The sequence below is a fragment of the Panthera onca genome, chromosome C2, assembly GCF_046562875.1.
Source record: "Panthera onca isolate mPanOnc1 chromosome C2, mPanOnc1 haplotype 2, whole genome shotgun sequence".
Taxonomy (NCBI): domain Eukaryota; kingdom Metazoa; phylum Chordata; class Mammalia; order Carnivora; family Felidae; genus Panthera; species Panthera onca.
The window spans coordinates 15,366,244-15,387,238 of NC_138347.1; the positions used below are offsets into that span (position 1 = coordinate 15,366,244).

Sequence of the window (20,995 nt, forward strand, 5' to 3'; positions counted from 1 at the left end):
GCCTGAGGCAAAGAGTATCCCCAGGATAAGAGATTTTCAGTTGTAAAACTGAGACAATCCCAACCCAGGGCAAATCCAGACTGAATGGCCAGCGTACCTGGCTATAGCAAGAAGGTTCCTTATTCCCGTGAATTGAGAAATTAGTGTCCTTAGCTCTCTAGTTTCAGGTTATGTAAATACATAATTTGCCCCTTCCACATTTTGAATTGGGAATGAGACAAACAGTAGGTTTTATATTCTCTTCACTGCCCTCCCACCCATTCCCAGTGCTTGAAAAGTTGTTTTTGTATGAAATTCCTTATGCATGACAGGATTTCTGTCAGATGTCACGCTTGATTGTTCTTAGGAAGAAACTAAAAATTCATAGGTCATCCCTGATTTCTATCAGCAGGTACTGAGCAAAGCTTTCTCTTAAGAAATGATTTTTTATTTATTCCTACTAATTTCTGTTTGGGGCCATTGGGAAATGAGAATTTTATCCCCCTCTCACCTTGATAGCTGGCTTTCTACTTTTTAAAATTTTAGGAAGCCGCACTGTTTACAATTAGATTTTCTTGGGGTACATAAAGCTTATAGTCATGTAGTGCTAGAATTTTAAATGATGTGCTAACTTTCATACCACGTACATAACTTATGCTTAGACCAAAGAAGGAAGTGAATATGTCCTGGTTTTATGTCAACTTCAGTGTCTTTCCCTAGAATATTGCCATTTTCTAGCCCCAGCTTAGGGCCTGGATCACACAGTGAGGTTCTTATTTCACAGATTTTTCTGATCCAAGCAACTGCCAGCAACCCTTTAACCTCAGAGTAAAGCACAAGTAAAATTTAAGTTCAGAAAAGGCTAGACAGACTATTCCCAAGAGAATAAGAATAGGTGGTGATCCCTCTGGAGCAAGTCTAACAAAGTGCTTGCCCTCAAAGGCTAGAGCATGTCCTCTATTTCAAAGGAGTTTAAAGAAGGGCCATGGTGGAAGCAAGCCATCTCTTTCAACAAATTGCTTGATTGAGTTCCAATTCTGTGCCTTGTAACACTTTCACATGTGATGCCCTCATCCCATTAAAAAAAAAAAAAAAGCTGCTGTAAACCTTGCGTGAGATCACCTAGAGATTTACTACAAGGAAAAGTCCACTCAGAGCAAAAGTTCCTGCTACCTCTAGATAATACCGAACACTCAGAAGCTACAGGGGTGATGCTTGCTTTTACCCAGTGGCGCACTCAATATTGTTGGGGTCTCTATCCACATCCAAGCCAGTATGTTTGCAGGTAAACACACCCTGAATTAATTGGCAAGTGACTTCTTAACATCAAATGCTTTACTCATGCTTCATACACAAGTCTTTACAAGGACATTGACTTACTGACAACATGGTATCTCTAAGGACACAGATTCAATCTCTGCATTTACTGGAAATCTCTGAGGAGTAAAGACCCTCTCTGGCCAATCCTTTGATGCTTAGATATGAAGAGTATTTTAGCTCTCATCCTCCTAACGTTCCTGCAAGGTAGAGTTTTGTATTCCCATTTGACAAGTGAGGAGAATGGAACTCAGTTGCTTTGATCAAGTTGTCCAACTGGTGAAGTTCAGAGTGGATTTGACTCTGGGACTCAATGATGCCAAAGTCCATGCTGCTTTGTTATACCAAAACTACCTCCATGGAAGAAGTTTCTGTTCAGTATGTTTAACTGATAGCCTCATAAGAGGTACAGTGAGAACATCTTTTACAAGTTATTCAAACCACTAATACCCTGCCCTCAATGAATCAATAGTTACATAGGAGAGGCAGACCAGTAAGCATCAATCCCATACAGAGTATTGCATACATTCATGGGGAAAAATTACAGAACACTATGGGAAACTTAGGAAGAATACCTAACCTGGTCTTTAAGATTTAGGACTTCTTAGGGGAAGGAACATCAAAGATGAAATCTGAAGGGCAACTCAAGATATTCAAGACAACACTGGGATACTAGGTTACCCCAAACCTTCCAGAGAGGGTAAATGTGATAAACTGGAACTGAGGGATTAATGAATGAATACAGAGGAGTCAAGCCAAAAGCCATAGTTCAATAAAAAAGAATTGTAAATTCCAATGATCATGAAGCAACAGAGAAGAAACAGATTTTGAATAAACATATTCCAAAATAAGTAAGTTGCTGTAAATTCTCAAACACCAGTCTATCTAATCCCAGCCCCAAAGACTCCTCTGAAGGCTCTTTGTCTTAAAGCACATTAAGGATCCAGGGGGAAATACGTGAATCTGCTGCCACATTCAAGCTTTTGTCTGTCTGTAATTTTTTTGTTCTAAGCAAACTATTGATGGCAGATGTAAGACGATCTTTTAGTCCCCATGCTCAGTAAATTTATATCGAATGGAAATAAGCAACCTGTCTTTAAGTAATTAGAGTGTGACCCCTTTGCAAGCAGCTTCTGACAATGAGCCTGTCCAGGAGTGCCTGTAAGTTCCTTGCCCCAGGGTAACTGCACGATGGAAGGTGGGTGGGTGGAAGCTAGAAGAGCACCCCCTCCCCCCCTCCCCCCTCCCCCCCCCCTGCTCCCCGCAGAGGTGAGAGCATCAGTCCTGGGCACACGCCTTTTAAGAGTATCTTTTTATTAACTATTTGTGTAATGCCTTTTACACCTCTTCCAAAATCAGTCAGATTCCATAGCAGTTGCCCAAACTTGCCTGGGGGTACAATCCGGCAAGAGCTTAAACAGTTCCTATATTGGTGTCGCAAATGTCAGATGATAAAGAAACGGACTTTCTGCAGCCATATGATTGTAAGAGGAGACTTCACACTGCACAAGAACCAAGTTCACTGGCTGCAGTCTCACTGCTAAGGAACAGCAACACCTTCCATCACTGCTGTGTCGCTGTGTTCCCTTCTCAGAAAGGTGTTTTATGTATTTTTAATGCAGCAGTAATAAGATTATTAAAAATTAAACCAGAGGTGTACTTTCATTAATATACTTTCGGTGTAGTTTGATAATTAGAGATCTGGAAAGCCCATCTTTTATAATTGGTTTTTCTTATTTTAAAACGTTTTATTCAGCGATGGCTGACAGTAAATTTTGCACCATACCAAGGGAGAGAGAACGGAAGCTCATCTAAATGAGAACAAGCCCAACCTATTCTAATTAACATGATTCAACTGAACTGTAATGATATCAAAACAATTGACTTTTACCATTCCAACTTAATTATTCTACAATAGGCAGACTAATGTATGCGGCTTCCCCCTTAAAGCAATTTTGAAGGCGACATCTTTGAAGTATGGCACCAAGCGATTTTTTTTCTCACCCACAATTTGTGAATATTGTTTTAAAACACCATTAAGTCAAATAACCATAGTCTAATTAAGTCTTTTGTGGTTTTGAGGCAGTTTCATGAAATGCCATTGGATTTATTTGACTCTTTTCTTCACTTGACTGAAAGTTCTTGAGACGCTGAGTGAATCTAAACCCCAGAATCCTGGTCCTGAGGAAATAAATGCTGCAAAGTAGTTGGGTTGAAAAAGTCTTGCTTAATGTGATGTTAGGAAAACAAAACTGAAGGACTTACTCAGCAGTTCTGCCAAAATATCATGATATTGCTTTAGGCAAGTCCTATTTGCTTCTCTGTGCTCTGGTGGGTACGGCTGTAAAAGGGTTAGTTAAGAAGTGGCAGAAAGTTGAGCGCTTGGGATTTATAGCATAAGAACCTGCCACAGTGAACGATAAAAGACCACTAGAGCTAAAATACAAGGTAATTTTTTAAGCTAAAGTTTATTTGCTTGATGGACATGTGAGAGTGGTATGAATCTCAAGAAATGAGTTCAGCAAGTATCCCGAGGCCGAAAGACAGGGCAATGATAGAGACAAAGGAAAGGACATTAAGTATTAGGATTTCTAAGCATTACATTCTAATGGATTCATTAGAGAAGTGGACTGGATATTCCTCCTTAGATCCGCCATTTATCTGGTTTAACATTGAGAAGTGTGGTTTTAGCTTTCAGAAAGGTCCAGAATGGGTTCCTAGCCCTGTCGGTCTCTGCACTCAGGCAGCAGATGCTTGTGTAAGCACATGCTGGGAATTTGAGCACATTTCCAAACCACATAGAGGAAGGAACAGAATAGTGGACTCTCAGAGACTGTTCCATTGAACATCTTCATGTGCAGAAGAAGACATGGAAGCCTGTGAGATGAAGTGATTTTCCCAGAATGAGAGAAGTCTTGCTGCTTGCAGGGAATCCAAAGTTATAGGGGGCTGAGGTGGAGAAAAATAGGGCTGTCCTATTGGGATCCAGACAGGACCACAAAAGTCTCTGACATTGGAAAGTTTAACAGAATAGGGTTCATTTTATCTCAAAATAATTTCTGATTAAAGTATGTCATTTTTTGCATCTTCTAAAGTTGTAACAGTGGATAATTTTTAATAAAATATTTAGCCAGAAATTCAATTTATTGGCATGAACTAGGTATATTCCATGCATGTAGCACTGTCAGGTGCAAGAGGAGAGGTGAGCAGCAAAAGTAAATGATGAATACGACACTGGCCTTGACTTTAAGGATGCCTTAATCTGGAGGGAAATGCATGAATTGTAATACAATACTGCTATGATGTGGGCTATAATAAGATACAAATGCAATAGTATTTAAATTTCATAGGAAAAAGCTATATGTTCTAACTGAAGGGATTGGGAATGGCTTCATAGAGGAGACAATTTTGGAACTGACCTTGATTTTTTTTATTCATTCAATAAGCATTTAGTGAGCACTTACTAGATGCAGACACTATTCTTGGCAATTAGGATATATCAGTGAACAAAAGAGATAATCATCCTTGCCCTTGGGAAGCTTACCTTTTATCAATGAGCAGAATATCTAAGAACACATCAGGGGAGAGACTTCCAGGATTAGGGAATAGCAGGAACACATTCACGAGTTATGAATACACACAGAGTCTGAGGAGGCATGCACATAGTTGAAAGACAAGGTTCATGTACAGCCATCGGGGGGAAAAATAATTTCCCTCTACCCCTCTAGGTTCTTGATTTGGGATGCCCCTGTAGTAAAAAACAGGGGTTAACAGGAGAAAAACAAACAAAAGTTTAATAACATGTATACCTCTTGTATACATGGGAAATGCCCAGAAAAGCTGAGAAACTGTGGGGCAGAGGAAGGAGCCAGCTTTTCCAGCAAAGCACAGTAAACAAGGGCATGGTTGTTATGCAGATTTAAAAGCATGTCTGCTTCATTGTTAAGTTTCTATAGATTTAGTTATTCTCTTCTTCCTGGTACAGAGAAGGAGACACCCTTACAATTTGGAGATTTCCCTTGTAAATTGTTCTCACAAAAGGATAACTTCTTTTTGGTTTTCAGAGCTGCTCTGAAACTGTTGTTTTTTTTTTTAAAAAATTATCAGCCTAAAATCCTTATGCCCGAGAGACATATTTTGGGGTGACAAATGCTGCTCCTCTTCAAGGGCCAGATGGGGCGGAAAGGTCAGTAGGGAACAGCCATAAATAGTATGTTTAGAAAGGTGGATTTTTATTCTCTAGGTGATTGGAAATAGTATTCTAAGGAAGTGCTCTAATGAGGAATCTGAAACACCACAGTACATGTTATAACTGTTCTGATTGTTGCTGTGGAGGTGTAGTGGAAAATACCTGAAGATCAGTGTAAATGTTTCCAGAACTGTCAGCAAGAAGGGGTCCCCAGACTCTGAGTATATCTCTGAAACTTCCAGGCCTCATTCAGATCCACACTGCTGTGTGAGCTTTGGACTATTATGGTCATGCCATGAAATCTCATCTATCACCCGAATAATGTTCCACTGAGGAAACACTAGCAAAAAACAAAACAGAAACAACAAACAAACAAACAAACAACCCCCCCCCCCCGAAATTTGGTTTAGGACCATGCTAGGGATATATCCCAAAAGAGGACCTCTGAGGTCAGTGTGACCCCAAGAATAATTCTAGCAACCAGGATCTTTGGGAACAAATCCATTTTTTCAGGGCAAGAACAGACTTTGAAGAGATTCAGTAGATCTCTTTTGCTCACAAGATACCAAAAAGCATTCTCTCAGAGGGGTCTGTATTATTTCTAAAAATTTCCTAGAATGTAGGAGTATAACATCCAATCACTATATGCCTAATCATATGATGACAGTGTTTCACTGGACCACTGCTACACTGAGAGCCATAAGAGTACACAGTTTTTCAAACCCTGCTTACCTTCTATGACTTCAATCTCCATTTTCTCCTAAAGACTACACTAATCATACATCCATGGCTCACTTTTCCCAATTATGTGAAACTATTATCATTTACTCATTTAATTTTTTTAAATGTTATTTTAGAGAGACAGAGAGAGAGTACAAGTGGGGGAGGGGCAGAAGGAGAGAGAGAGAATCTTAAGCAGGCTCTGTGCGCAGTGCAGAGCCTCATCCAGGGCTCGATCCCATGACCTTGGGATCATGACCTGAGCCAAAGTCAAGAGTTGGACGCTCAACTGATTGAGCCACCCAGCCACCCCGTCATTAACTTTTAAATTATATACTCCATGAAAAAAGAGACAGAGAGACCTTAATCATCCAAGTTTGAACTCCTTCAGAACTGGAATCAGACTCCATGCTTGAAAGCTTGGTAAGGTTGTTCAGCAAACATAGGCAATATAGAGTCTATGGAGTGGACAAGCTTTGAGCCCTATTTGAATAATTCTGAAATTATAGTTTGAGGACCATCTTCATCAAAAGCAAGTGCAGTGCTTGTAAAAAAAATGTAGATCCCTGGTTCCCACCTCAAACATGTAACCAGATGATTCTGTGCTCATTACAATTTGAGAGCCACTACATTAATATAATTGATGATGTAGGGAGGCAGTTTGTTTTTTTTTTTTCTGACAAGCAGCATAAAGTGTTAAAATACAACATTCAACAGAGTAAATTTAAAGATTTACTTGGTTTTATTAAATGATTTGTGAATCAGGCCGCATCGCATCCAGGAAGTAGAGAGGTGCTCTAAAGAGTTACATAAAATGGAAATTTTTATAGGAAGGAGGGGGGGGCGGGGTTTGGAGAAAGTTTTAAACAAAAGAAAAGAAAGAACTGTTCCAGGCAAGGTCACTTTCTATTTGGTGGGGGGTGGCGGGGGAGGGATTACCTCATCTTTCTTTGTGGGGATGGAGAGAGCTCCTTTTACAAACTCATTGGCACCCATCAGAAAACTCCTGACTGCCAGTTTCAGGTTTATATTCCTAGGCAAGGTTGAAACTACAATTAGGTAAGATATGAAGGACTGGTTTGGTGACTCGGCCTGGCCCAAGTCACAGAATTTTGGGCCTGTGGTTTTCTTTTGAACAAAAGAAAGCCTCTGAGATGGAGTGAGGTTCATTGCAAAATGGTCTATACGCAATCATGTATCTGTGAGGACAGTTAAGGAATTCCTAACTAGGTCAAGATAATAGAAGAACTGGATGTTTATTGACCTTCCACCTGACAGTAGATGCTCTGAAGCGTTATCTCTTTTAATCTTTACAACAACTAGGTAAAGACAGTATTGATTTTTGCAAATGGAGTTTGAAGAACTTAAGTAACTTGCCCAGAGTCACCCGGCTAATCAAAGATAGAGCCAGGATTCAAACCTATGTCATTTGATTCCAAAGTCAAGATCTTCCTAGTACACCAAGTTAAAACTTGGCAACAAGCAAAACTACTGTTATGTCCGAAAGCATCTTGTCTACGATGCTGGGTTTATGGCTAAAATTTGTTTGTGAACAGTATGTGAAAACCAATTAAGAGTTTATTAGCAGTATTATCATTTTGTTGTTTTTAAATGCAATTTGTGATGTTTTTCAGCTAAGCTCATAAAAGCACATCAATTTATGATTTGATTAAAGGATCTTGAAAACTATGCATTGTCCATACAGCCTTCTGAACTACAAACTGCTTCTGTCACATTGCCATGTGATGTGCCATATAAAAGTCAAGGCATTGGTGACCTCTCAGAATAACAGAAAAGGAGGTACTGTTAGCTTGATGAAAAATGAGAAAAACAATGTATTGAAGAGAAAGGTTTCTGGGGGGAATCCAGGAGGAAGGCTCCAAGGGAGGAGACTTGTTGTGATTGGAGATAAAAGACTTTAAACATGCTCCTCAGTCTTACAGTTAAATTTTAAGTCAGCAAAATCATCAACATTTATGGTAAAAAGTCAATGAATAGCCACACACAAGTAAATCCAAAATGAAAACCCTAGAAAGTAGGACCATCCTGGGACCCATTTAATCAGCTGATCAGCAGGTAGAATAGGGTTCTGTAGGGCAATAAAGGGAAGTGATAGTGGGAAAATTAAAGGCATTTCAACCAAACTAGCATAACACCAAGAGTTCAACACTTTCTAGATGGTTCCCTTGCTCTGCACGCTGACAGCCATTGGAATACTGTGTGTAGATTCCAGTTGCCTGGGGACCTCTAATCAGGTAACTGCACATAAATGGCGACAGCTTCTTCTGTTTTTCGTCATGATAACGGCACTTTCCAGCCACATGATATTGATCTTCAGGAGAGGCTGTTCTGTGCTACATGAGGAAACCGACAGGCAGCATACTAAAGGCCAAGTTGCAGGGTTTTGGCTTTCTAACTGAACCCAGCAGATCTGAGCTGGGTCGATTTGGGCAACCCAGGCTTCACACATGCCACTGAGTTAGTGGCAAGTCAAGATTTTAATGCCGATTTTAAATGTTCATTTATCTTTCCTTTTTAGTTTTTTATGTCTTGGCTTGAGAATGTGCATTCCTCATGACTCATGCAAAGTCCAGTGTCAGGATTTAAATTAGGAGAAACTGGCCCACACCTCTTCATTTTCTTTCCCATGACCTTATCCATGGGAATGCAGTGTGGCGAAGGAGAGAGAATATGAGGCAGAATCAGTTATGGATCTTTCCAGTACGTTTTACTAACTGTAGGGCCTCTTCTCTTCATTAAAGTGGGGACAATTCTTCTTACCGTATGTAGCTGCTGTAAGACTCAAATGAGATAATCTATCAGTAGCACTTAGCATTTGTCAATGTGTAACTTTATAAAGTTATCAACATGACTCTCATGCAAATACAAAGTAAGGATGTGCCAAAAATACACTTACCATCCCAATGGAACTGGCAGGATGGTAAAGCTTGGTAGAAGAATTGGCTGGGAGAGACTGGCTCAGACAAGACTATAGCCCTACAGAGCAGTAAAACCGTAACCTTTAAGCTTATCCTTTGTAGCAGACATGAATTATTTGCATCTCTATTGGACAAACATCTACAAGTTAACATATAATTTCATAGTCTTGACCCTAAACAATAGAACATAGTAAAACAAGCAGAAGTACAATTGTCTGGAGAATTAAATCATCCGTGGGTGGGCCTGTTAGACAATGTTCCATAGGACCTTAAGGGACATGGAGTCATCCTTTTGCTTTATTTCAAAGTTTCAGATCATTTGTTTAGAAGTCCCCTCTTGTATAATAAATTATCTCCAGAGATGGTTCATATTACAAAAAGTCTGTGTCATTGTGTTTGGACCTGATTAGTTTTCATGGGTGTAATAAGTTGTTAATCAACCACACAAGCCCCTTAAACATGGCCAACAGATTCAGAGCTACTGTTTTAAAGCAACTACTGAGGCCACAAAATTAACTTCTGTATGGAAATGTCTAAAGGAATCTCTGATTGCATTTTCAAAAGCTTGTTTTTGTTCCAGACACGTTTTCGTTGCTCTTATGGGCTCCCTTATTGTAAGGTATATTCGTTTCCGATTGCCGCTTAAATAAACCACCACAAATTTGGTGGTTTAAAACAACACAAATCTATTCTCTTACCATTCTGAAGTCATAAGCCTGACATGATCTCAGTGGGCTAAAGTCAAGGTGTTGAAAGGACTGGTTCCTTCTGGAATCTCTATAGGAAAATCAGAAACCGTTTTTTCCAGTTTCTGGAGGCCTCCAATAATCCTTGCCTTGTGGACCCTTGGCTCTATTTTCAAAACCAGCAAGGGCTTTGCATTTTTAAGTCTCTTTCTCTCTGCTCCTCCGCATCTGCCTGTCTGACTTCTACTGGGATCCTCTTATGAAGACCTTTGTGATTACATTGGGCTCACCCACATAATTTAGTATGATCTCCCATTTTAAGAACTATAACTCGATCACATCTACAAAATAAATTCCCTTTTGTATATTTTAAACTATGAGGATTGGGACATTGACCCTTGGAGGTAGTGGGATGTTATTCACCCTACCACACATGGGTAAGAAAGTAAAGCCAAGAAATTCATCTGCACAGCATTCCTGTAATACATTTGTGTATTTTGGTGAATTTCTCTTTGAGGTGCCCCACATCTGGTAGATTTCCTGATCTATCAGGAAATGACTTTCCTTATCACCTATAAGTCTGAGATTCCATAAGCCACAGAACAAATAACAAATCAGTTTCCTGAGAGAGTTTTCTGGATCTTGGGTCTACAGATGAAGGATAGCATTTGTTCCGTAACGGTGGGTTTGCTACACCTGACTAAATGAGGTTTATTGTCAAATATAATAATTCTGGCATGACCTCATTTAAACAACCAATCTGTCAAACTCTATCCTGATAAAACGGAAGATATATATTTGTTGGTTTTATGCAAATTACCACATTACCATAACATCTAGTGAGTTGTTACTGAATTCTAGGGCTTCAGAGAGAATAATATATCATATAAAGAATGCATCATTTATTGGGGTGCCTGGGTGGCTCAGTCAGTTGAGAGTCCAACTTTTAATTTTGGCTCAGGTCACAATCCCAGTGTCGTGGGATGGAGCCCCACGTCGGGCTTTGAGCTGCACGTGGAGACTACTTAAGATTCTCTCTCTTTCCCTCTGCCCCTCCCACCCCTGCTCACGTACACTCTCTCTTTCTTCTACAATAAAAAGAAAAAGAAAAAGAATGTATCGTTTTTAGGCTACTATTTTGAGGTTTGAAGATAAAGAAAGGATATATTCATTCCCTTAACAGAACATTTAAAACCACATTAGCAGGGCACCTAGGTGGCTCAGTAGTTTAAGCATCTGACTCTTGATGTGGGCTAAGATCATGATCTCACAGTTCATGGGACTGAGCCCCGCATCCAGCTCTGCACATAGCAAACCAGCTCTGGTATGGTTACAGTTGTCTAAGTGATGCCACTTTAAACTCCAAAGTCTGTACCCATGACTCTGTTTCTTAAAGTACCAATAGGTACATATATCTAGCACCATTTTTCTGTGAGGCTCTGAGACTGTCATTCTTTGACAAAGGCCCATTTTCCAATCCATAGCTTATAGCAAAAACTTCAGATAATTAGGAGGAGAAAGTAGACATCACTTGTTGATGTTGACAATGAAAGTCTATTTCATCATATTACATAGAAGGAAAATTATAAACTTTACATCTTCTTAAGAGAAGACTAAATACTCCAAGACCAACTGTCATGTTTTTTAAAAACAAAACCCACCAGTTTTACATTCGTATAGCATTTGACATAAAAGGATTCACAAACTTAAAATATATATCTTATTAATAAAGCCACCAAAGCTGAGCAAATTTTGCCAAAATTTTAACACACATCTTTGCTTTTATTCAGACTTATCATGTCTGCATCAAGGCGAACAGAAGTCCGTTCCCTCAAATACTATACACACACACGTTTTTTTGTTTGCTATACTTTTTCATAATGTAGTATATTTTTTTCTCTTTACCTTGTAAACAAATATGCAGCCCCAGAGAGCCGCATACAGCCTTCGAACACCTTTTTCAAAGTAACAAAAATAAGCATGTTCATTACCATGACCCAAAGGACAGTTTCTCTACAACATGTAAAAATAATAAGATATATAGAGATATACATGTACGTATGTACACACACATATACAGTGACCAATGCATCTGTACTATCTCTTATTGAGAAACCATCTCAAGAATTCAAGTATCATTAAGATTATTATTAGTTCAATAATAATTCAAAGATTATCCATAAATTAACTTGATTTATCACTAGCTTAAGGTCTTAAACTCAATAAGGAACTTGGAAATTATGTTTAAACTGATACATTACACAGCATAATTACTGTTGTAAAAATTTTTTCAGAATCTTATTCAATAATTACATACATAATTTTACATCTTCTTTATTTTAAGCATTATGTAGCAGTCCTAGCTTATCTAATTAGCCAACCAGTTTAGTTAAAGAACTTCAGATTAACTAGCCTCTTCTTTTGTCAAGAAAGAAAAAATAAATTGGTAAAAAGAGGTGGGCTTAAACTATAACTCAATACTGATAAAATTGGGGAAAAAATATTGAGGTCAAAGATGCACTTTGATTATATGAACTTGAGTTTCTACCTAAGAATGCTTCTAAGCCAGCATTTTTTTAAGGGTAGCACAGAAAATATAATAAAACTTTAGTTTCTCTATATAACTGAAATCCTGGATATATTAGCATAAGCAATCAAAGAGGTAACCAAAGAAAGAGATCCTTTTATTTGGAAGGTTTATAATCTAATTTATTAATATTTTCTGAAAGTGAAAATAAATTTCATACTCACACAATGAGGTAAAGAGGCTTTTCTCATTTTCAGACATAAGAGATAGTCACTGAGAGTTGTAGCCTCACTTCCACAATCTCAGCCATGAGTTGAAAGTAAAGGTAAAATACAAAATATGTTGGGCACGGAACTGAAGGGGTATTTCTTCTTTCCAGTGGACCTGAGATATATTCTTGCTCAGACAAAAGTAAAAGGCTAACAAATCAGATTTGTATTCATCTTTCACACTACAGACAGAATTAGATTCTTTTCCTTTTTATATCAGGCCACCATGTATTCAGAACAAAATGTCAGATTCCCATTCAATGTTGCCACCAGTGGAAAATGACTTAGTGGCCATGTTCAAATCAGATTCACATGTTCTTGAGACTAGTCTAGTATTCAAATAACCACAGGTCCTTAGACTTGGTCATGGCCAAAACCAAGGTCTTCTGAGACACAAAATGTTCCTTTGACTATTGCCAAGTGGTCAGAGACCAGACACAGATCTATTCGTCCTTGCACCCAGTTTAAAAAGAGAAATACCCCAAACTAGGAGTTAAGCAAGATACTCACAGACTGAGAGACTTGGGCGAAAATCAGTATCAAAATATAAAATCAAAGGAAGAGAGAAGAACAACAAAAACAAAGATTCAGCAAAGGTAAATTCCATTAGTCCTTGGAATTTGCTCCAGGACTGGGAAAAAATAGGAAGTTTCTGAGATTAAATGATTCATAAGGTTGGTTCTGGCAGGTGAGTTTATTTGAGCATCTTGGTAGGACCATCTCCAAAATGTCAAACTACAATTTTAAAATAGTTACAGACGTGACTATACAAATATAAGGTGAGTATGTGTTGAAGACACATTTCACTTTGAGGGAGTTGGCAAGATGGCAAAGCTCATTTCAAGGAGATGTAGAGGAAAATTAATTGTGGGGGCCACCTGGAAATCAAAAATGGTTAATGTACCAGGGCAATAAAATTATAATTTGGAGGTTGTCTTTTCTATTAGACAGAAATCATTTACATTTTATAGAGTCTAGGGCCTAAACAACTGACAATTTAAGACACATTTTTCTAGAGAATCAGGCTATCTGTGGATGAAACTCTTAGATGATGGCCACTATCACAAACACCGGCCATACAGTATTTTTACACCAGTGACATACTTGTCACCGGCCATGACAAGTAAGATGTTAATGACTTTTTCCTTTATTTTTAAATTTTGACAAGTTTTAACAATATATAGAATAGTCATTTAACAATTTCTTTCTCTCATCTTAATCTAATTCCAAAGGAAGCTAACCTTTGGGTTCGCCATGAACCTTTATTTACAATATTCTTACAAGAAAGCATAATTCCTAATACATAAATGAAAATGCTAGAAACTATTGCCCTTAAAAGATCACATCTACTAGAAAAGCACATTCCCTCCTGCTCTCAAAAAGGAAGTCTCTTTCAATAAGAAAGAATTTATTCCCTATGGCAAGCAAGAAGGGCTGTGTCAGGGAAAATTCTAAGAAAGGAGGTTTTATGTGCTTTTATATATTTAAGTCCCCTTTAGGAAAAAAAAAAGGAATACAAGCAATCATTTTACCAGAATGAAGTTAAAAGTTGACTATTACAAGAGCCTAGAGTTAGATACTAGTCACTTCCTTCCTCAAAACTAAAATATATATATTTTATTTGGACAAAAAATATCATCTTGAGAAAAAGCATACAGTAAGACGTTAATGACAACTGTTGTTTTTCTTCTCTCAGCTTTTGATTTCTGTCTCTTGGCCATCAGATAATGTGTCTGATAAGAGAAAAGAAAGTCACACCATTTGATTCACTTGCTATTAGACAATTGTTGTCAAGAGGTCTAATGCAAGGTGGAAATTAAAGCTATTTCCTAAAATAGGGACAATAGTTTAAGTAGTGTTTTCAGTTAAGCATACGATAATTGTTCCTTGTGCAAATGCTTCTCCATAAGGCAAGCAAATTGTAATTATGACTAATATAATTATATATCATTATCCAAATTGTATATGCTTCAGCCTTGCTCCAGAAAATGGATTCCTTATGGATCTTATTCCTCATATCCAAGAGTTAGTCATTGTCTATTCACCCTAATCAATAATGCATTGGTGATTAACAAATGCTTATCAACAATTACTTTGAAAAACAAAACAAAGAACTTGTACAGAAATGCTCATCTAGGGATGGGAGGCAGGAAGACACAGGCAACTGTGTCAAGAATGAGAAGCTTGACTTTGAAGGTCAAAAGATATTTCAGTTTAGTAAAGAACCCAGGCAGGGAGTCTTTGTAGATATTTGAGGCAGGGAAGGAAGCATTGTTAGAGCATGAAAAATGAACTTTTTTGCCACTTGGATGAGCAGGGAGGAGAAGCGAGAAGCGGGAATTACACCGCACCAGCGACTGGAACACTAAATTCAAGAATAAAACTAACACAACAGAATCCAAACAAAGGGACACAATAGACACACTTAGTGGAAATGAAATTGGATTTCTGAACTGGATTTTAAGACCCTGCTATGAGCTGTATGCTACATCAAGAGATAAATGCTACCAATTCTGCACATTTTCAGAGAGCTCGGTAAACTCTGGACAATGTATCGAATTGACTCACAGCATGACCCCCAAGAAGGAAAAGTTGCCTGTAGGAAAAAGCTTTCGGAAAATTCTGTAGAACTTTAATGAAGAAAACTACCTCCTTTCACACAGATCAGGAAGAGGTTAAAACTGCACATTTTGAGAAGCATGAAGAAGGGGCCCGCACACTGATTGAGTCCAACCACAGTAGTAGAGATTTCTACCCAACTGAAGTTTCCAACAAATTGTCTTCCACTCGCAGGCAGATGCTAGGACTCTAATGCTGTAGCTTCTTTAGTGACTCTCATTTAACACACCAGTCCACGGAAGCAGCCTTTGACGTGCGAAATAGAAAGTGACCAGAGTACAAAAAGTAGGATTGGAATATGGTGGGGAGGACAACGAGATTACAGTGCCAGGAGGTGTACCTAAACGTACACAGAACGATGCTCCACACTTGCATTCGATACCAATTTTTCTTGTCCCAGGGCAGAGAAGGTGACTACCAGTATCTCAGCAAGTATAACAACAGGCATTACTATCAACTGTAAAAATACGCTATTTATTTATCTATCTGTCTATCTATCTAAATTCAAGCTACTAAACATATATGTAGTATTAGTCTCAGGAGTAGAATTTAGTGATTCATCACTTACACATAACACCCAATGCTCATCCCAAAAAGTGCCCTTCTTAATGCCCACCACCCATTTAGCCCATCCCCCTATTCACCTCCCCTCCAGCGACCCTCAATGTGCTCTCTGTATTTAAGAGACTCTTAAGGCTTGCCTCCCTCTTAGTTTTTATCTTAGTTTTCCTTCCCTTCCCCTATGTTCATCTGTTTTGTTTCTTAAATTCCACATATGAGTGAAATCATATGATATTTGTCTTTCTCTGACTGACTTATGTCACTTACCATAATACACTCCAGTTCCATCCACATTGTTGCAAATGGCAAGATTTCATCCTTTTGGGGATGCTGAAGTAATATTCCACTATGTGTGTGTGTGTGTATACATGTACATATACATATATGTATACACACATATACACATACATACACACATACATACTACATCTTCTTTATCCATTCATCAGTCAACCCAGTAATTTTACTACTAGGTATTTATCCAAAGGATACAAAAATGCTGATTCAAAGGGGCAGAAGCACCCTAGTGTTTATAGAAACACTGTCAACAATAGTCAAAGTATGGAAAATGCCATCTCTTTTCTAAAGCTGGTGCCAGTGTTTGGCATTATAGCCTTCCTTAGCAATAAACTCTTGAGGCGAAGTTCAAGAATCTCAAGAATTTCTTCTGTGTTACGGCACTTGAGTAACTCACATCTAGCTTGGCCATATAGTAGGCTTAGATGAGAGCTGAAGGCTTCTTGTGTCCACATATCATTTCCTGACATGAATTTGATTCAACTGCCAGCATTATCATGTGAAAAAATGTTTACTTCTGTCATGACTAACATGCCATCTGCATGGTAGCCAGAAAGTATGTTTCGGTTTATTGTGTTAGTTCCTGATAATTAAATTGATTCCATTCACTATTCTTTCTATAAGAACTTTGATGGTAGTGTTTTATTCCTGAAACTGGCCACCCTGCTGTGGAACTATTTCCATTAACACTTCATGGTGTGCAAGTTGGTGGGACAGGGAGATGAAGGGATTGTGCTGTCCCTAGGTTCACAGGTGGGCATGTGAATATGTTTCATTTTGTTCTGTGAGAACGACCTTCTAACCAATCCCCTGCTTACAGTCTTGATCTTTGAGTCTTTCTTCCCTAGTTCTGCTAAAACGATCTCTCTGGAATGCACATCTGCCCATGACACTCCTAGACTTAAAACACTCCGATGATTGGGGTGCCTAGGTAGCTTAGCTAGTTAAGCATCCAACTTTGGTTCAGGTCATGATCCCATGGTTCGTAGGTTCAAGGCCTGCATCAGGCTCTGTGCTGACAGCTCAGAGCCTGGAGCCTGCTTCAGATTCTGTCTCCCTCTCTCTCTGCCCCTCCCCTTCTTGTTCTCTCTCTCTCTCTCTCAAAAATAAACAATGAAAAGAAAAAGTTTAATAAAAAATCCACTCTGATGATTCCCATGTGTCTACAGAGCAAAGTCCAAGCAAACTAATATGATCCATAACACCTTTATGATCAAGTGTCTACCTGCCTTCCTAGACCCATCTCTTATCATTCCTTACCTTGTGTTATGGATCCATGGCAGACAGGATTTACCCTGTATATGCTTTTTACTCAGACTGTGAATCTTTGCCTGGCCAGCTTCTCATCCTTTGAGAGCTTAGGCATTCTTCCTGCCAGAGTCCTTTTCTGAGTCTTTCTTTCCAGGCATTTGGGACAAGTACTTCTGCCCCATACTCCTTTCTTCAAATACTGCGTGCAAACCTTTATCCTCACCACTCATGGTGCCTCACTGACATCCATCCATGTTCTTTTTCCTACTAAACCATAAACTGGTAAGTGCTATATTCTCAGATAGCTTCTGGCACAGAGAAGATGAGAATCAGCAGTGCCCATAGTGTTAAATCCTTGTCTGAGGGCAGAAGACCAACGTCTCAGCTCAGTCAAACAAAGACAGCACATTTTCCCTTCCTCTGCCTCTTTGTTCTATCCAGGTCCTCAATGGATTAGGTAATGCCCACTCGCATCAGGGAGGGCATTTGCTTTATTCAGTAAATGGAAACACCCTCATGGACATATCCAGAGGTAATGTTTAACCAGATAACTGAACATCTTATAAAGTCAAGATTTAGACTAATTGGTAGGTGGCAAGAAGTACATGGTTATGTGTTTTATGTACTGGGGGAAATTGTATGAGAATGAAAGTTGTATTTTGGGGTAATGAATCTACCGTTGATTTGGAAAATGAAAAACAGAAGATCCCAGAAAAGACTACAGATGTGAGTCCTGACATGTGAGGCAATAAAGGCCAAACTTCAGAGCTTGTGGGGAATGTGAGAAGGAAAATGAGAGATAGTTGTAAAAAAGAATCATTGTTTAACTTTTCAGTGCTCTCAGTGAGTTAAGATTGTGTGAAGTGCCATTTAAATCTCGCAGAAACCCTGCACGGACCAGATGCTGAAATCTGAGACAACCCAGATTCAGGTTAAGTGAAGTCACACTTCAGAGATTCAAACCCAGCTCTGTGATAAACTCATACTCTTCCCACTGCATTGGCCACATGGGTAAATACAGTCAACAGGTACACATGGTGTGAACACAGTAACTTTCAGGATTTTCTGCACATTTCACAAATGTCCAGTGAATTTGGTAAAGTCAGGAGAAAGCAGAACCAGCTAGGGTGATACAAAGGACTGAGGTTCCTCGTATCCTCATTTATAAGTCAACTCAAATTAGGCAAGATTGCCAAAAATCATCTAAAGATTGAGGCTGAAGCTAGGGCCACTATTTTCTGTTTAATGAAAAAACCACCAAAGATGTCCAGGGCGAGTTCTATGAAAGCAGGCTGCTGTGATTTCCAGTTCCTAAAATGATGTGGATACACGTGGCAGGCTGAATAATGGCTCCCCTTTCAAGGTACCCATGTCCTAATCCATAGAATGTGTAAATGTTGTCTTTTGTGGCAGGAAAAAAAGGACTTTGCATATACAATTAAGTTAGGGATTTTTGAGATGGGGCGAGTATCCCGGTTTATCTACATGGGCCTTAAATGCCATCAGAAGTACCCCTATAAGAGAAAGAGTAGAGAGAGATTGCACACAAGAAAGGAAGGCAATGTGACCACAGAGGCAGAGATTGGCGAAATACAGCCACAGGGCAAAGGTTGCTGGCAGCCACCAGAAACACGAAGAGTCAAGGAGCAGAGTCTCCCATGAGTGTCCTTGAGGGAGCATGGCCCTGTTGAACGCTTTGATTTTGCTCAGAGTTACTGACTTTGGATGTCTGCTCCTGGCCTCCAGAACAATGAGAGAACAAATTTCTGTTGTTTTAAGCCACCCGGTTTGTGATAATTTGCTACAGCAGCTACAGGAAACTAATGTCATGGCCAAATGACAGTGGAAGGCCTAAATCTCAAACACCCTAAAAATCTGATAACACATCATTGGATTATATCCTTTTCACAGAGAAAATTAGTGGGGGTGGGGATACTTCCCCATACACAAGCACCTTAAAAGGGATTTGGTTTGACCTTGAAAGACAATATTACGGCTGCCCAGACTTTGTTTACTCCATGTGCAGACTATTTTACAGCCATTCCTTCCATACTGCCCATTTAGATTGTCACTATCACAGATTTGACTGATGTTAGGTGTTTGAACTGCCAGAATAAATGAGTGCTAATAAAACAGGGAAGCGTTCTGCCATTGAGCCACTGAAGCAACGCAATGCTTTCTAACAGCACGATGAAACCAAATCATTGGATACTGTGATGAATTTGAGGTATTACAGTTTTGATGGTGTTAGGATTATGATAAGCGTGAAATAGTAATGCCACGTTCCTTTCGTCCATAGGCTCGGTGGGATGGCCTGACTGGGCGTATCACCTTCAATAAAACCGACGGCTTGAGGAAGGATTTTGATCTGGATATTATTAGTCTCAAAGAGGAAGGAACTGAAAAGGTAACCTTCTCAATAAGAAATTTAAGAATAAAATAAAGACAACTGTTCAAGCATGTTAATTGCACATACAAGTAGGGAATGATAAAATGATTCTCTTAACATGTTCATGTATGTCCAGTTTTCTGGAACTCTCTCTCCCTGCTCTGCTGATAGATGTTGACATGCTACATTCTGAAATTGTATGTTATTAATAGCAATGCTAACATTCATATACTTCTCTGTTTATGCAGCAGGCATGATCACAGTATTAAATACCTATGGTCCTGTGGGTGGGGTGTCATTAGCCCCACTTCTGAAAGGTTTCAGGAAACTGAGTTTAGACTTGGAAAATAAGGAGTTTGTCAACGATTCATCTATGGAATGGCATCCAAGTTTTACTCAGAAATGAATTTGAATTGCGCTCCATTTTGAGATTGGTTGACAGAAGGACAGACTAAAGTAGGATAGAAAGGGCTTACTGGATTCTTAATTTTAGGAGGAAATATGCCCCCCAAAATGCATTTTAATGCTGGGTTCTGATCTTAGAATTAGTTGATCTTATTTTTAAATATCGTTTTTATTTTTAAGTAATCTGTATACCCAATGTGGGCCTCGAACTCACAATACCAAGATCAAGAGTTGCACACTCCTCCAACTGAGCCAGGCAGGTGCCCCTTGATTTTCGGATCACTTTAGTTGTAATTCTTAATCTCTCAAGGTTTCAAGCTCCATATTTGCTAATTTCAAGTAATGCAAATATGAACTATTTCGTTAAATAATAATTAAAAAATAGAATTCGACTCTGTATTTTATTATACCAATATTATTATCCACAATTATGTGCTAGAATTAAATAACATTTATATTGTGAAGATTTTGCCCTTTGGGATGCTAGACAAAAAAATGTTTTGAAACCCCCAAAACAATCATCTGGAAATCAAAACTCTGTAATCCAACATTTTTTTTTTTACTGTAGTGCACAAGATATGTCTCCTATAAAAGACTGGCTTTGGGAACCATCAGTTACTAACTTAATTGAAATGTTTGGGATGATTTTTAAAATGAGATGAGATTTCCATTTCTGTTCTGTTGCTTTTGTGAAATGACACATATTTTTTTTAAGGTCCTGACTATGCCCCGTCCCCAAATAGCTTAATTAAAACAAACAAAGATTAATCAGGCTGAATGTAATAGATGGACCACTGGTGTGGAAATGTTTGAGGGAAATAATTACTTTGCAGCTTTGAGGGTACAC

At 38.8% G+C, this 20,995-nt stretch overlaps 1 protein-coding gene across 6 annotated transcripts in view; it reads left to right on the forward strand.

Annotated features, from left to right (window-relative positions):
- Nucleotides 1-20,995, forward strand: part of GRIK1 (glutamate ionotropic receptor kainate type subunit 1) — a 368,154-nt gene that overhangs the window by 290,157 nt on the left and 57,002 nt on the right. For all 6 annotated transcript variants that reach the window (XM_060640365.3, XM_060640367.3, XM_060640366.3 and 3 more), the window contains exon 8: nucleotides 19,654-19,761. In XM_060640365.3, the coding sequence (XP_060496348.1) occupies nucleotides 19,654-19,761 (108 nt within the window). The remainder of the gene's footprint in view (nucleotides 1-19,653; nucleotides 19,762-20,995) is intronic.